This window comes from Cavia porcellus, unplaced genomic scaffold (assembly GCF_034190915.1).
Source record: "Cavia porcellus strain 051 isolate PalLab524CR breed Dunkin Hartley unplaced genomic scaffold, mCavPor4.1 scaffold_14, whole genome shotgun sequence".
Classification (NCBI taxonomy): Eukaryota; Metazoa; Chordata; class Mammalia; order Rodentia; family Caviidae; genus Cavia; species Cavia porcellus.
This window is the reverse complement of record NW_026947497.1, coordinates 62,834,267-62,850,780: the sequence shown is the minus strand read 5'-3', so window position 1 is coordinate 62,850,780 and position 16,514 is coordinate 62,834,267. Positions and strand designations below refer to the sequence as shown.

General features: G+C 53.4%; 2 protein-coding genes across 3 annotated transcripts in view; both read right to left on the bottom strand.

The window, feature by feature from the left end:
- Nucleotides 1-4,032: 4,032 nt before the first annotated feature.
- Nucleotides 4,033-6,886, bottom strand: Tmem42 (transmembrane protein 42). Of its 2 annotated transcripts, none has more exons than XM_013140794.3 (3): nucleotides 6,636-6,886; nucleotides 4,939-5,085; nucleotides 4,033-4,623 (listed from the first exon to the last, which is right to left on the bottom strand). In XM_013140794.3, the coding sequence occupies exons 1-3, from the start codon at nucleotides 6,837-6,839 to the stop codon at nucleotides 4,483-4,485; spliced, it is 492 nt and encodes a 163-aa protein (XP_012996248.1). In that variant the 5' UTR covers nucleotides 6,840-6,886; the 3' UTR covers nucleotides 4,033-4,482. The 2 variants fall into 2 exon arrangements, with proteins under 2 accessions (XP_012996248.1, XP_003477063.1); XM_003477015.5 differs by having other exon boundaries at nucleotides 6,648-6,884.
- A 3,941-nt stretch (nucleotides 6,887-10,827) lies between these two features.
- Kif15 (kinesin family member 15) overlaps nucleotides 10,828-16,514 on the bottom strand; it is a 44,011-nt gene continuing 38,324 nt past the window's right edge. The window contains exons 30-35 of the mRNA XM_013140779.3: nucleotides 15,646-15,755; nucleotides 14,478-14,553; nucleotides 14,088-14,125; nucleotides 12,134-12,299; nucleotides 11,759-11,869; nucleotides 10,828-11,446 (exon numbers count right to left, since the gene is read on the bottom strand). Of these exons, the coding sequence (XP_012996233.1) occupies nucleotides 11,384-11,446; nucleotides 11,759-11,869; nucleotides 12,134-12,299; nucleotides 14,088-14,125; nucleotides 14,478-14,553; nucleotides 15,646-15,755 (564 nt within the window). The 3' untranslated portion in view covers nucleotides 10,828-11,383. The remainder of the gene's footprint in view (nucleotides 11,447-11,758; nucleotides 11,870-12,133; nucleotides 12,300-14,087; nucleotides 14,126-14,477; nucleotides 14,554-15,645; nucleotides 15,756-16,514) is intronic.

Below are 16,514 nucleotides of genomic sequence, written 5' to 3'. Positions count from 1 at the left end.
TGGCGGCAGTGGTGGCCTGGGCAGCTTCCCTGGCGCCACGGCTGCCCTGGCACCGCATTCACCCTCAGTTGTAAAGATGCCGCGTGATACCTGCACCCGCTTTTATGTGCAGTCAGCTGTGCACCGACCCAGCTCTGTTTACCCCAAGTCTAGCTCGGCACAGAACAAACAGCTTTATAGGACAGAATACGAGGCCCCATAAACCCAGGCATCTCCTCGGACAGGCCAGTCCGGGGGCCTTGCCAGGGGCAGAGTGACGCCCGCACGGCCCAGGCCACCACCTCTACCCTACTCCCCCATTACTGCCCGCTGAAGGTGGGGAAACTGAGTCCTCTAAGCCCCACTTTCCCAGGATGTGCACAGTGCTATTGTCTGGTCAGCATGGCCTGCAGCTGGCTCCCCCCGGGTTTGTGTCCCCTCCTGCCGTCCCATCCCCATTTGTCACCCTCCTCTTCCAGGCTCAAAGGATGCAGACACCGCTTGGCCTGCAAGGACAGGTGGAGTGTCCCTACTGAACTGCCACAGCCACAATATCTTCCTGGCCACAGAGAGGGGATGTCAGCCTCCTGACGCATCAGTAGTTTTCTAGAAGAATTAAAGCCAGGGATGCAGCTCAGCAGCATAAACACCTGCCAGGCAAGTGCAAGGTCATGAGTTTAATTCCCAGTAGAAAAATAATTTGTGATCTTCCAGGAGCTCTACAAAGAGATCCCAGAAGCCTATGTGTCCTTCCCTGGGGCTGAGGCAGGGAACATCCTAGGGGTGGAGGCGAGAGAGACCACGCAGCAGCCCAGGGTCCCTGCTCCTCATGGGGCTGCCCCAGGGGTGCAGCCTGCACAGAGGCACTGTGAGGGGACAGTGGGGCTGCCTCCCTGAGCCCACACTGCTGAGTACTGGCTGCAGCCCAAGGACATGTGGCCAGCAGAGTCCTCTGAAAGGCAGGCAGGTGGTGAAAGGATGTTGTGACCCCAGCTCAGCGCACCCCAGAGGGTGCTACTATGAATGCTGAGTCTTTGGGATAAAAACCCAGAGGCCAGCCTGCTGGTTTCCATGGAAACTGTGTTTCCCCTTTGGTGGCTCTGCCAGACAGGACCGCTCCTCACTGCACCGGGCTCTGAGTGCTCCAAGCTCACCCATGCTGTTCTTGGTGGGTTTTTTTGTGTTTTGTTTTCTGGAAACAGGGTCTCACTACATAACCCAGGGTGGCCTGGAATTCATGGCAATTCTCCTGCCTCAGCCTCCAAGTGTTGGGATCACAGATGTGCATCACCACGCCCAGCTCTCCTGACACCTGCTGTTTGCTGCTACTGCTGCTGCTGGGGCTGAACCCCAGGACTTTGCAGGTACTATACAAGCACTCTGCCACTGAGCTCACCCCTAGTTAGATTTTTTTAAACAAAGGGTTGGGTATGTATCTCAGAGCCCAAGGGTGAAGGCCTTGGTACCAAAATTTAAAAATAACTTCTAAAGGGCAAAGGCTCCCACATGGCAGAATGTGCTGCTCTTGGCTGCAGCCTAGACAAGGTATCAGCAAGGGAAGAGGGGGACACACGGTCTGAGGCCCCCCAGGCCGAGTGAAGACGGGCCGGCACCTGGAGGCCAGCAGGAAGGGTCCTTCCTGGTGGGGTGTGCGGGGTCAGGGACAATGTGGTCGGACCCCAGCCCTCCTCCGGCTGACCAGCCCTGGCGCTGGGCTGTGGTGTGGGGACCCAGCTCTGCCAGTTCCTCTTCCCCAGCACTGGTCCCACTTCCTGAGTTGGGGTGGGGTGCAGACTCCGCTCCTTCCTGCAGCACAATGTGGGGTCACCACAGCCCCAGGTTCTGGCAGAGGCTGAGACTGCAGCATCACTTTAAAAAGGTTCCCCAGCTGACATTTTTAAAAATGGGGCCCAGACTCAGATATTGCCCCAAGCCCTAAGAAGGTACACAGCCACCCAGAGAGCACAGCATGCATGCGGGACAAGTCAGCCCCTACAGAAACGCAAACTGGGAACACGGGGAGACACGGCTAGGAGGACAGTACAGGGTGGCTAGTGGGCAGCGGGGGATGGGACACTCGCTCTCCTGGAACAGCTGGGACGTCAGGCGTGTGCCTGCCTCGCAGAGTCGGGGGCAGGTCCTCCAGGAGCCAGGCAGAGCCATCCATGGCCTAGCGATCCCTCCTCCAGATGGGTACCCACAGACACCGAAATTGTTTATGTGCCCAGACCGTGAGCAGTGACAGCCATCACAGCGGCTTCATGCCCATCGCCTGCCAGCGGGCAGAGCGGCGTGGTCCAGCACTCAGCGGGATGCCACCAGCCATGGAAAGGACACGGTGTGGGGTGTGCTCCACAGCACTGCACCTGCGAGAACAGCTGGGTCAGGCAGCATGTGTCCTTGGCTGCGTAGACAGCAGTCCAGGTGGCTGGACAGGGGGAGAAGGAAGGCAGGTGTAGCGACTGCAGGCTGGAGGAAAGGTATGGAGTTAGCAGGATCTTGGTGGAAAACCTTGTGGCTCTGAGTTGCATACTTTTTAAAAAAGAGGTAAGCTGGGCATGGTGGTGCAATTCTGTAATCCCAGCACTCAGAGGCTGAGGCAGGAGGATCTTTTAAAGTTTGAGATCATCCTGGCTTACAAAGTGAGTTCAAGGCCAGCCTGAACCACATAGTGAGACCCTGTCTCAAAAAGACAAAAAAAAGAGGTAGTAAAATAAAAAGCAACAACGAAAAAGCAATTACTGCCCTATCGGAGCCCAGCTGCATGACCTGGCGCCAAACTGCCCAGCCCAGCACCAGCAAAACCAACCTCCAGCCACCACCCAGGGACCCTGCAGAGACAAATACTGACCCGAGGTTTATGGAGCACAAACCTCTGAAGTGCGATCGGAAATCTGGGAATGACTCCAGCCCTCTGATGTGACCAGAGGCGGGCTGAGGCCTGCTCTGCTTCCCTGAAACAACATCTCGGATACATCATCCCAGATCTTATGGGCTTCCTGCAGGGGTGTGGGTGTTGCTGGTTTTGACCCAAGTTCTAGGTAGTTCAGCAGGCCTTGAGTCAGCCAGCGGTCCCCCTGCCTCAGCCTCCCAGGTGCTGGGATTACAGGCCCATCGCCGTACAGGCGTTTTTTTTCAGGAAGTGTGAACCTGTCACCTTTGTATCCAGGGCGCGTGGCCGGGAGCTTGGTCCCCTTGGGACTTCCTGCTTTCCTTGTCACACACTGCCCAGGGCAGCCCACCCTGCCTCTAGGAATCTTCCTGTGCCCCCCACCACGTGACTCCCAACAGGGCAGGGTGGCCTTTGCCCTTCTCACTGCTGTCACCCCTGGAGACAGACTGGCTCCAGGAAGCAGGGAGGTGGCTGGTGACAAGACATCACTGTCCTTCGAGGCCTCTCTGGGCTCTGGGCAGAGGGAAGTGGCTCAGCAGGGGACTGGTGTGAGTTAGATGGGTACCATGGTCTCTTGGCACTCAGTGGCCATGTGGCACTGCCTGCCTGAGCCCCAGTGCCATGCCAATCCATGACAGGAACAGGAAGACCCTTCCTCGGGGTGGGGCTGGTCCAGCCCCTGTGAGAGCTAACAGGGTTTCGCAGTAGGAGCAAGAGTTTGTTGCCAGAGAGGGTTAGGGGACGCAACACAAGAGCTCGGCAGCAGGGCCGGTGTGGCCAAGGCCCTGGGAGCACAGGTGTTGAGGTGACTCCAGCCTGGGGATCAGGCCCGGAGGAAACACTGCAGGGCACAGAGAGCCCACCCCTGGTGGCTGGCACAGCTGAGCACAGCACAGTGAAGCTGCAAAGGTGGAAACCGAGGAGTGTGGGCACAGGAGAACAGGCCACTAAAACCGAGGCCAAGGGGAACTGCACACCCCAGTGACCAGTGCCCCAGGCACCAGTGGCCTCCCAGGAAAGGGCGGAGCAGGTGCTGGGCCTCCTTCCCTTCTCAGGGGCCCATGAGGGCCGACTTCCTCCTGGAGCAGGCACACGTCCAGGTGACTAGGCAGGACCAGCCTGGCACAGGGCAGAAAGGACCAAGGCTCTGTGCCTGGTGGTTTTAATTTACAAAACTATTTATTAGCCCAGGTTTCCTCCCCTTGGCATGACACATGCGCACCAAGTCAGGAAGCCCCTGTCTGGCGGCATGTGATGGGCTTCAGTGTGGTACTCACTCTGTCACTCAGCATGGTCTCAGGTCTGAGCGTGTGGCCCAGAACCCAGGACCTCAGCATCTACTGGCCCTCCTGTTGATGACCCAGGAGTCCGAGAATCAAGGCGCTGCACAGTCCTGCGGGTGCTCTGTGCAAGGCGGGTCGCTGCCACCCTCTGGGCTGGAGGCCCAGGCCTGTCTAGTAGGCCTGGCTGGCTGGTGCCTCTCTGTGGCGACAGTCAGGAGGCCACACACCCAGGTGGCCAGAAGCAGTAGCACAGGACACACCCACCCGTGGCAGGACCCCAGTGTCACTTCTCCTCCTCCAGTCTCCTCCGCCGAGTGCCAAGCAGGGTCACTGCTGCTTGTGTGGGATGGGCTTCCAGACAGGTGGGAGCTTCCTGTGGAGCAGGGTGAGCCCGCAGAGGATGAGGAACACGCCTCCCCACCACAGCACTTCCTGGCACTCGCCGTACAACGCGTAGCCCAGCAGGGCCTGCAGGCAGAAGGTAGGTCAGGACGCTGCTGCCTCACGGTCAGCTTTAGGCTCCCTCCCAGCCCAGGACACCAGCAATGTGTGGGGGGGGGGACCCTGGGTGTGGGGGGGGGGGACCCTGGGAGACGTCGGGCTGGGAGGGACTCCAGGAAGAGGCTCTCTCTGGTCAGGCTTCATTCCCGCCTCCCAAGCAGCCAGGCAGCTACCAAAGGTCAGCCCACCTCCGAGTCACTTCTGGTCCTTTCTCCTGGCAGCGTAGTCAGGACCCAGGTTTAGGACAGCACACCAGAGGCACCATGCCCTCGGGGTACTCACCGAGCTGAGGATGTTTGAAAAGGTCACTGTGACCGATGCGATGGCTGACGACATGGAGAAACTGAGGCCCCGGCTAAAGAAGGTCCACATCAGAGAATTGGCACTGAACATCATGACGATGCCCATGACACAGAAGCCCATGTGGACCTGCAGGAGAGAGCGCCACTGCAGCCACCCTCCCAGGATACCCCTCCAGCAACCTGAGGTGTGGGGGGACTTCACTTCTGGGATCGGGCAGAATAGAAAGGCCCACAGCCGGCTCCTGAAGCCAGTCTGTGAGGGCTGCACCCCAAAGGGCAGCCCCTCAGGGCATCTCAGACCCCTTGGTGCTGTGTACTCTTCCCTTGTCTACCCGAATGACAGGTGAAGAACCACAGGTGTCATGTCACTTCCCTCAAGTGCTGCAGCTCCTCACTGGGACCCAGCCCTGCCTGGGGTCACTGCCACGTGGGGCCACCTGCTGGTCCTCTCAGGCATCACTAGGAAAACCTGCAGCAAATGTGCTTCCCTTGTTTCTAGCGTGCTTTTTATTGTTGTTGTTGGTACCGGGGATCAAACTCATGACCTCATATTTGCCTGACAGGCGCTTATGCCGCTGAGCTAAATCCCCGGCTCCTTCCGTCTCCTGCTTTTTAATGTGAGAAAATTCTGAGAGAAGGGAGGGTCTTTAGAAGGCCCTGCTCAAAGGCACACAGAGCTCGTTTAGCTGTGAGAGAAGAACCTGCCAGTGGACTCGGCCATCTCCCAAGGCTGGGTCCATCCACTCATTTTTTTGGACTGGCTCTCACTCTGTCTTGTCCAAGCTGGCCTTTAACCCACTCTGTAGCCCAGGATGGCCTCAAACTTGTGATCCTCCTGCCTCTGCCTCCTGAGATTACACCACAGGCGTGTGCTACCACACTGGCCATGATTACACTTCTTTCTTGTCGATTTTCCAGCAGTTGAATACCAAGTGTCTTGAGGACAGGAAGCCAGCCTTCTTTAATTACACAAAGGCGTCCTATGGGCCAGTGGCCGCCTCTCATATAACATAAAGAATAATGAAACCCAGAGCATAACAACGAAGACTAAGAAACCTCACGGCCCACACACCAAGAACTCTGCCCAGTGGAGGGCTTTCAGATCGACAGCTCTCACTGCATTTGCCGCAACAGGCTGGCACCCAAATAACGCATCTCCTGCCCTGAGCAGGGCCCAAGCCTGGGTTGCAGGCGCAGTGGGAGCTTCTAGCAAGCAGGGTCGGTGTGCACCTGGGGAGAGGCTCAAAGTGCAGCTGGACGCACGGTAGCAGCAGTTCGAGAGTTTGCTCTGCTCAGGAAGTGAATGACACATCTTTCAGGGTTCCCTCGCGTTACCCTGACAACCAATCTTCCCGCAGCAGGTTAGACAAGTCAGAAGACCCACGTATGACGATGATGATGGGGGAAGAAGGTAAAGATGCGCAACAGGTTTCTCACCACAGTCACGCTCAGAGAAAGGCAGATGCCCATTTAAGGGCTTAAAATGAGATAGGAGGTGGAGGTCTGCCCGCGATCAACGTGCAAAGGGCAAATGTGGCGCTTGGAGGGAGGGGCCTGGCCCCGCGCCGAAGCCCCCTCCCTCCCGCGCCGGCCGACGCCCCGCCGCAGGCCGCTGGGGGACCCCGGCCCCGCCCCCGGAACCCCGGGCCCCGCCCCCTGGAGCCCCCGCCCTCGCACCCCGGGCTCCACCTCGCTGCCGAAGGCCAGCTTGGCGGCGGCGGCGGCCAGCGCCCCGAACGCGCCGGCGCACAGGCAGTTGAACACGCCCCAGAAGCGGCGCCGCATCGCGCCAGCCTGGAGGCGCGGGGGGACCGCGGCCGGCGTGTCGGGGTAAGCGGTGGCGGCCACGGCGCCGCCGGCGAGCAGCGGAGTCGCAGCCATGGTGCCGGCGACTGCCCGGGACGCGACGCTCACGTGACGCTGCGCTCACGTGACGCGAAGCCACTTTGGGGCGGGGCTCTGAGGCATGGGCCGTGTGGGCGGGGCTCCGGCTGTTGGGTGGAGCTGACTATGGCCCCGCCCGGGCCCGGCCTTAATGGCGCCTCTGATCCGCCTCTCGAGGCAGAGGTTTAGCCCCGCTTCGCCAGGGGGCGATGCAGTTCGCCAGAGCTTGCAGGCTCCTGCAGGGCCTGCGCAGGTCGCAGGAGAGCTGGAAACTATGAAGGGCGGAGTCGCGCCTCATCGCCCCTGTCCCGCTGTCGCCGTGAAGCTCGCGTGCCAAGGGAGGCGTCGGGCCAGCGGCCATAGCGTGTGGAGCATCCCCGGTAGACGCCGACTTAAGTTTCCCCTAGGTGTCTGTGCCGCAGTAACCTCCTACCTGTCAGCGGCCTGATTTGCAAATAGGTGAATTGCAGATGCAATCAGATTAGATTAGGTTATGGGTGTGAGACCTCAGGGCCGAGTGGGTGCCTGGAACGACCCAGGGGAGCTCTGGGTTCGAGCCCCTGGGGACCGCACTGAATGATGCGGCGGGAGGAGGGAGGCTGTGTGGCCTAGCCGAGGTGGGGGTGACTCCTGGCTGGCATCGGCCCCGGCGAGCTCCCTGGCCCTGCTTATGCCTTGGTCTGCTGGCTCCAGACCTGCGAGAACGTAAGAGTTCAGCTGTTTTTGTTCGATCATTGAGCAGAACTGTTTGCAGTGTCACTTTTTGAATGTCATTTTAAATACTTTAATTTTGTAACCTGAACAGCTATATCTAAGATGACAATATGTAACATCAACCAGCGATTTCTTACCGTTTGTTTTTCTGTAATTTTATATTATTTCTACCCTTTTTTATCTCCATGTATTTTTTTTGTTTCCTTTTCTTTAAATTAAAAAAAAAAAAGTTCAGCTGTTATCTGTCACCGTCGCTCCTGTGCTGGGCTGAGCTCGGGAAGCCGAGGCCTGGCCCCTTCACTAAATTGAAGTTCCTTGGTCCCGTACCCCAAAGCTTTGTGCCACACAGGCTTCACCACCCTTGTCCCCAAGCAGCCGCCAATGTGCTTCCTGTCGCTGTGCCTCCTGCGGATGTAGACGTGGGCCTGGGCCAAGATGCTGTCACTCCCCACGCCCCTTTGGGGATCTTGTTCCCGGGCTCCTCTGAGGGAGGGAAGCATTCAGAGACACACTACAAGCGCCTGCCTGGCAAGCGTAAGGTCCTGAGTTTGATTCCCGGTACCAAAGAAACACAGGCACTGCATCAGCTTGGCCCCACTCTGTTGCCCATTAGTGTTTCATAGTAGGAACAGCACGCAGCAGCCCCAGGCACAGCAAAGTGCGAGTACACCCCGTGACCCAGTGGGGACAGAACAGCCAGCCGAAGCCAAGTCCCCAGCCACTTGGGTTCATGCACGCAGGCTCGTTGGTGCCGCTGACCAAACCCAAGGCGGCTACGTGTTTCCGTGCAACAAAAAAGTATTCAGTGCCAGCTCTGAGGGGGAAGGGCCCATTTGCCTCAATAGCCTGTTGGTGCAAGTGTGGGTGAGGGGCAGCTGGGTGCACCCATGGGGATAGTGCCTGTCTGCCAGCTTCCCGAGTGTTCAGCTCGTCACTTTCCTGTGAAAAGGGATGCCTGCATGTTTCCTGTCGCTCCCTCTTGACTGAGGGCGTGCCAGCTATGAAGGACCCTTGAGAAGTTGCTCATCTCTCAAAGAAAAGAATCTGATTGTGAAAGCCCCACTTTGTACAACGCCCCCTTGCTGCACTCTGGCCCTGTCCTGACTGCCTCTAGGTGCCATGAGAGCTGGCTGGCGTCTCACATTGGAAGCGTGAGCTAAAAATATTAAAATTCAGGCAGTCCAATTCAGAAAGCCCCAGTGGTGAGAGACGGTTACACCGCAAGATGGGCCTCTAGCTTCCAACAAATAATCCTGCTGCGAAGCCTTGTGTGGCTCTGCAGCCCTGCCTGCACCCCAGCTGACCCTGACCTCTGCTCCGGTTCCGATGGCATCTTCCTCCCTTCCGAAGGCATCACTGGTTAGCACCTGCAGCCTCAGCCCCTGGTGCCAAGTCCCCAGTGGTGGCTGTGGGTCAGAACACTGCCCTCTCTGGAGGGAATGTGACAGCTGGGGTCAATGTCATAAACTTTTTTTTTTTTTGCCAAAGGTGAGCAGTGTCGGCGACTCAGAACATGGCTGTGCATCGGAGTTTATCCAGTGTCTGCAATCCGCTCTACTCCTGTGTAGTTATCTGTAGTTAATCTGTAGTTATCACCCTGACAAACAGTAGTGACGAAGCTTACAGACAGACAGAAAAGAAATCAGAAAGAGTGATGCGGTTCTCCCAGAGAGGTATAGCAAGCAAATATTAGAGAGCTCTTTTCCTGTAAACTGGTGTGAGCATGCACTGGAGACAGCATACAGTTCACTAAAGTCAAGACCAATACCTGACTATCTGAAGACAATCATGACTCACTGCACTATACTGTATGACATCAGAAAATAGTACTTATGTAACTAGAGCTTTAAAACAAAATTTTAAACATATCTAAGTAAATATGAACTTTTTTTTTGGTCTTTTCTAATGCAAGGGTTTCACTATATGATTCATGCTGGTCTTGAACTTTGTAGCCCAGGCTGGCCTCAAAGGTGCAGTGATCCTCCTGCCTCAGCCTCTTGAGTGCTGGGATTACAGGTGTGCACCACTGAGCTTGGCTAAATATAGACTACTTAAGAATTTTTCTAAACATTTAAAACCTAACGAAAAACAGCATGTTATTCTGGGAAAGTAAAACCTTTTCCATTCCATGTGTCACCACTTCCCTAGAGAGGATTGAGCGGCAGAATTTCTGAGCTGGCTGCTTGCTGCTGAGCAGGGCAAAGCCTGAGGAGCCTTGGAGTGGAAAGCTCGGACCTGATGATTCTCTTTTCTTTTTGAGGGAGGTTCATTGGAGTCTTTACTCCTGGTGGCTCAGTTGGGGATGCTACTTAAACCCAAGTAGGTTTCTCCCGTTGTTATGCATGTGAGTCATGACTTTAAGATGGCAAAAGTCAAGCTTAATCCTGGGTGTCCCATGAGGGGTCCTCAAAGACCGGTGACAATCCTGTTGTGATGATGGAGGTGCGGTTCCTTGTGGGGATCTTGTTCCTGGTGGGCTTTGAGGGAGGGGGTCATTGAGAGACACTAAAACCCTGCTGCTCCTGTGCCCAGGAGGCCAGGGCGGAGGCGGCAGCCCTGTGTTCTTACTGGAGCCTGCCCTGCTGAGCAGGGCACAGGAGAAAGGGGGATGGGGACCGGCTGGCTCAGGGTCACTGCTTTCACTTGATTTTCTCTTCTGTGTAAACATCTGAGACCTTTCACTGGTGTGGAACCAGGCAGGTTCTGAAGGGTGGGGCGCAGGCTCTGGCACGGGCCACCCACTCCCTGCCAGCTGTCCCTTGGGCCCTCCAGGATTACTGCAGGCCTGCGTTACCAGGCTGGGGGGTGCAGCTGACCATCAGTGCCTTCCAAGAGCCTCCAAACAACAAACCCATGCCCTTCCCACCTGTAACTGTGCTTTCTCCACCAGAGGTAGCAGCAGCGCTGCTGGGCAGCTGAGCCCAATTTAAACCCACGCAGGTGGCCTGCATTCTGACTTCACCCCATGGACACAGGAATAGGCATCCTGCTTGCCCATCCTGGAGACTCCCAAGGTCCCTAAAGTACGTCCGGCTCTGATAATGTCATTTCTCTGAGTGTCTGCTCTTAGCTCTCAAATGCATCCTGAAGCCTCTGGTGAATCTTCCTGTGCCACCTGCTGCCCTGTCCGGAAAACCCTTACTGCAGTGGAAGCCGGCACACTTGCAGCCTTGCCCTGCACAAGGGCAGGATGGACTCCTTACTTACACCTTGGGGACCCTCAGACCATCCCAGTGACATACGGAGTAACAAGTGAATGAACATGAGTGGCTTTATTATTTAACAAAGATTTTATTTCAAAAAAGTCCATATTTACAGTTGTAGAAAATGCTCATGAAAATACTTTTAAGAATACAAAAATATGGAGCGGTAAGGTGGCTCAGAGGCAGAGTGCTTGCCTGCTGCTGTGTGCGAGGCCCTGAGTTGGGTCCGCAGCACTGTGAAAAACCAAACCAAACGGAAACAAAAGGGAAGTACACAAACAATCAGAGTGATGAGTGTGCCACAGACTCAGCCATCACCCCTCCCACATTCTGGAACCACCGAGTATTGTCAGCACCACGAGAACCATGGAGATAATTTAAGAAAAACTGATCTGACTAATATCCACTACAGACCTTAACTACAGGCCTTTAACTTCAGAAGACAAACAGGTTTTCCCGTCTTTATGCAGCGCTCGCAGCAGACTGCTGACGGTCAGAAGCACCCTGCTGATGGGGACAGCACCTCGGCTCTCAGCTCCTGGGTTAATGAGGAGCTCTCACTACTAAGTGAGGGAGAAAGAAACATTTCCAACAAGGCGAGGCCCACAGAGCTGACCGGGCTCCTTAGGATTCAGTCTTTTTCTTTTCTTTTAAAACTGCATTTTCAGCGCGCAGCTTTTCGATCTCCTATAAGTAATTGAGAAAGGAAGAGAGAAGAAAACATTTAAGGTTCTAATTTGTACAGGAGATATTCTTCCTGATTTTCAATAAGCATATATTTTAAATTAAGCCTAGAATCTTCAGTTTGTAAACTGCCTAACATTAAATAGAAGTCTGGTACCTATGATGAGCTACTGGACTTAACAGTAGTAAAGATCAGATTCTTGGGTTCAGGACATGCCCTGAAGTAGGCCATTCAGCCCTTTGGTTTCTACTTCACCTCAATACAGTGGCACGTTTAAATGAGAGCAGGTGTCCGGGCAAGGCCCGGGCACGCACCTTCTTCAGGCGGATCACATAGTGAATCTTCTGCAGCGGGTTCTGGTGGCCTGCCAGCTTGCCATTTTCCTCAGTGAGGAACTCCACCTGGTCCCTCAGCATCTCCATCTCCTGCAGACAAACACCCCGAGCGGGAGGTGAGATGCAGAAACTCACAGTCTCTGGAACCCACATGATTTCCTCTTCCCAGGAGCACAGGGTGCGAGGGTGTGTGCAGCGCAGATTCTGCCCCTACAGCCCTCTCCTTTGGGGCTGGAGGACTTAGGCCGAAGACCACATCCCAGAACGCATTTTCACAGGAAGGAGATTCCTGCCAATTCACCTTTACTCAGGGATTCCAAGCACCACCATGAGAAATCCGGCTCACTGACAAACCTGAAAGTTTCTCTCTCTCTCCTCATACATCTCCTCTAGTTTCGATCTCAGCTGTTCCTTTTCCTGGAACGCTTTAGCCTCCAGTGTGTGCATGCGCTCAACCTCCTCGGCCATTCGGAGGCAGTCCAGCTCTCTGCTCTGCAGGGTACCTTGGACTTTTCTCAGACTGGAAGAATAAATAGCATTTTAGGGTATTCCAAAGGAACATAATTCCAAAATGGCACTCAAGTACATATTTCCCCCCAAGCAGGTTTAATCACTAATATCACACAAGAGGAGGAAGAGACAGAGGAGAAAGAGACGGGGACAGGGCGGAGTGGCCAGTGTGTGGAAAGTGGAGCGCCTGCTTCCCAAGTGCATGGTGGACGAAGACTGGTCTGAGCTGAGTGTGGCTCTCTCTACTCCCTCGAAGACACAGGCTGCCTTTGCCTCAGCCGAAACTGTCTCGGTGTGCACTTGGTAGCCAACAATACACGAACTGACTCTTGAGAACTTCCAGCCAAAGAAAGCCCTTGGAAACTACCTTCCTGCACCTGTAATTCTCTCATGGAGCTAAGATGTTTGGAGTTACAGCAGGAATGACAGACCTTAGAACTAAAATTATAGTTAAAAATATGCAAGATAAAATAAAAGATAACAGGGGCTGGGGATTTAGCTCAGCGGCATAAGCACCTGCCTTGCAAGCAGGCAGTCGTGAGTTCGATTCCTGGTACTGATAAAAAGGAAAAAGACAAAAAAAAAAAAAAAAAAAAAAAAAAAGATAACAGCAAATAGGAAGATGGATCTTTTGCAAATGGAAGAGGACCAAGAGACGGAGAGAGGGGAGGAGGAAGGGATGGAAAAAGATGTGTACATATTTCACCTCATAAGGGATGTAATCATGATGCACTGCAAACATGTACTACCACAAATTGGAAAAAAACACATGATCGCTAGGTGTGGTGACATTTATAACTCCAGCTCTCACAAGGACTACTAGTTGGAGGCTGGTCTGAGAAATTTAGTGAGACTCGTCCTAAAAAACTACACAACACAACACAAAACATAACAATGGATGAGAATATAGCTCGGTATAAAGACCCAGTTTCAATCCACAGTACCAAAAGAAAAATGATTAAATGACATTTCAATTTTTTTTGGATACAGGGTCTTGCTCTGTAGCTCAGGCTGGCCTTGAACTCACTATGTAGCCAGGCTGGTCTCAAATTGACAGTGAGCCTTGTGTCTCCAGTTCTGGAGTGCTGGGATTACTGGCATGCACTACCATGCCCACCTCAAGTTCTTTTTTTTTTTTTTGGTACCGGGGATTGAACTCACAATCTTGCGTTTGCCAAACAGGCACTTATGCCGCTGAGCTAAATCCCCTCAAGTTCTTTTAAGAAATAAAATATTTGAAAATGTTTGAGGACTCTGAATACTTATTCCAACATTTTTCTAATTTTATCTTTTTTGTTGTTAATAGCTCTATCAGTTTACTAATTTTGAATGAGACAGAAAAGTGTGTCCTTTATACATGAAAGGATGGGACAATTTATAAGGATAGATAATTATGAAAACTGTATAAATAAAGTCATGGGTTGGGAAGCATAAAAAAAACCTAGCTCAAGACAAGAAGGCATCAGGGAACTGATCTACAGGTCTCAGAGGCTTCAGGTTCAAGTCTGAGGGAAAGGGCAACTGGTCAGCTACACTGCCCTCTTGATTGGTGAGGAGCGGCTCTCAGTGGCTCAGAGGGAGCCCTGCTTTTCCACACTCGGTCTCTTGAAGGCTTCCTTTTAGAGCAGCTCTAGCCAAAGACTCCCTTGAGCATATGGCGTTAGAGGGATCATTTTGTAAACATTTGTCTGTTCACATAGTACTACAGAAGGAAAGGTTACTTACCTTGTGGATATATTTTTCCTTTAAAGGAGAATTAAAAAGTAATCAAGAATTCTTTACAAAATAGCACACTTACTCTGTTTTCATTTTCTGCATTTCTTCAGCTATTTTGCTCTATAAGATTAAAAAAAAGATTTAAGTTCTTTAACAACATTGCTAAAAAGAGACTGAAAGGAATGGGTCCCCCATGTTCATAAGCTCAAAGCTGACCCCATCCCCAACCCCCACTAGGCCTGTGGTGAGAACTGCACCCCAAACACGTTCTAAATGGAGAGCTGGAGGTGCAGAGCTCACTCCTGCTTTCAGCTGTGTCTGAATGCAGACAGACAGTATCACACCCAGCAGTGCGAACACAGAAAAGACAAAAATTTCAGTAAAATGCCTTCTAAAATGCACAACCAAAAATGTTAGTTACAAAAACATTTCTTAAACCATCATGTTAAAAAAAAAAAAACAAAAGTCGTACTTTAGCAAGTCTTTCTTTGACAATCTCTTCTTCATGTTCCTTCTTCAGCTGTTGATTCTCCAGGGGATTCCAATTGCTGCACAGATTGGGGACAGGTAGAGAAGCACTGTCAAGGTCACTCAGCAGCCGCCGCTCACTCATCACAGGCAGTCAGGCCCAGGGGAGCAAGGCTGCCTCTGGGGATGGGGTCTGCTGGCACAGCTGAGAAATGCGACGTGACAGCCATGGGTGACACCATGAGCCAAATAAACCTCGATCCTCTAAGGTGATGGTGCCACAAGGTTCTGCCCAGCAGGGGGAAGCTGACCAAATGGGTTAGGGGTGGTGCATCTCATGGTGGCTTCTGAGGCAGGACTGAGGCACTGGCAATCATCTGTCATCTCAGACAATAGACGCTCCTCATCTGGCGGGGGCATCCACTGGGGCCTCCATCCCAGAGGGCCCAACCCCTAGTTCAGTTCACCATCTTGCATGATTGTACAGGACAGCGATTCTGCCCTGGCTGGCTGTGGTGACGGGGATCAAACCCAGTCTGTGCTCAGCAAGCTAGCTGTCCCTGAGCTGAACCCCCGCTACATACATCCTTATTCTAAATCTAAATCACTTTATGAGGAAGGTATGTTTTTCTTTTTTGCCCTTTAAAAATGCTTTTATTTTGAGATAAGGTCTCACTAAGTCACCCAGGCTGGGCTCAAACTTCTAACCCCCTGCCTCTGCTTCCCAGGGTGTGTGTCACCATGACAGACAATTTGCTGATCTTATTATAGGGAAAAAAACAGCATGAGAGTGGGCTGGGGATTTGGCTCAGTGGTATAAGTGTCTGTCTGACAAGCACAAGGTTGTAAGTTCAATCCCCAGTACCAAAAAAACAAAACAAACCAAAAACCCCAGGGTGAGAACTCACACGACAAGAGTTTGACCTGGGCCCTGGATGTGTAGCCTGGCACTCTGTCTGCCACTGTAACTGCAGCCGAGAGAAGCCGTGCTGAGACCTCACGGGGCTCTGGCTCTGCCTTGAGCCCACCCCACCCCAGATGCCCGTCTCCAGCTGGGGAAGCCACAGCACCTGAGAGAGCACCCACTCTCCAGCTGCGGGGGCACAGAGTCCTTCAGAAACCACCTCAGGCCTCACTCGTTGGCTACATTCAGGCAGCCAAGTCCCACTCACCTGCTGTCCCTCTCTCCTTCCCTGTCATCCAGCTGCCCCTGCAGGAGCCAGTTTCTCTCTTTCAGCTGCTGGTTCTCCAGGTGCAGCTTTTCCATCTCACACAAGTGCTCCTACAGAGACACCAGAGCAAGTCCTGTTGGAACACTCAGAATGGCGGGTGTGAGCTGCCCCCAAGGCCACGAGAAGGATGTGTGGCCTCTTCCAGCTCCTCCTCACGTGGAGCACCACGGGGTATCACATAATTCATTCATGTTCTGCTATGAGGGACCTTGGGAAATTTCTCAACTGTGGGATCCTTTTTAACAGATTCAATTAAAATAAGCAAGGAAAAAACTGACCCCATAGCTCAACTTAAAAATCATAATCAGAACTGTGGAACTGGAAAAGCATGAGCCTGCCACCCAGAAGAAACCAACACTCGCTTGAAACACTGCTCAGCTGCTCACTGCCACTCGCCTGCCTGCACCCCTGACGCTCCCCACCTGCTTCCGATCGTGAGTCTGGGTAACAGTCACATCCAGCATAACCTGCTGAGAGTTTCTTGAAGAAAGAGCAGGAAAAGTAGGAGTGACACTAAGTGCTTCCTGTCCCCAGGTCACAGTGCTCAGACTGTGCTCTGCAGAGCACTGCCCAGCTGAGAGGCGACCTGAGGAGCACCCATCCTGCCTGCACCCTGACTCGGTCCTCTCCAAATGCCAGCCTAACCATGCACACCCAGCCGCACGCAGAGGCGGGGTGCACCAGAGACAAGTACACGTCTGATCTCACATGGATAAGAGAAAGCGCAACAGAAAAACAGAAGGGTACAAGAGAAAAACAGAAGGACACGAGGACAGAAGCAAGTGTAAAGGTGCACGATGACAAGACGC

Excerpts from the sequence above, each read along its gene's own strand:
- Tmem42 (XM_013140794.3), bottom strand. The coding sequence starts at position 6,839 with ATGGCTGCGACTCCGCTGCTCGCCGGCGGCGCCGTGGCCGCCACCGCT. Across the intron at positions 5,086-6,635 it reads GCAGCGAGGTGGAGCCCGGG|GTCCACATGGGCTTCTGTGT; the intron begins GTGCGAGGGCGG and ends TCTCTCCTGCAG. Across the intron at positions 4,624-4,938 it reads TTTCAAACATCCTCAGCTCG|GCCCTGCTGGGCTACGCGTT; the intron begins GTGAGTACCCCG and ends TTCTGCCTGCAG.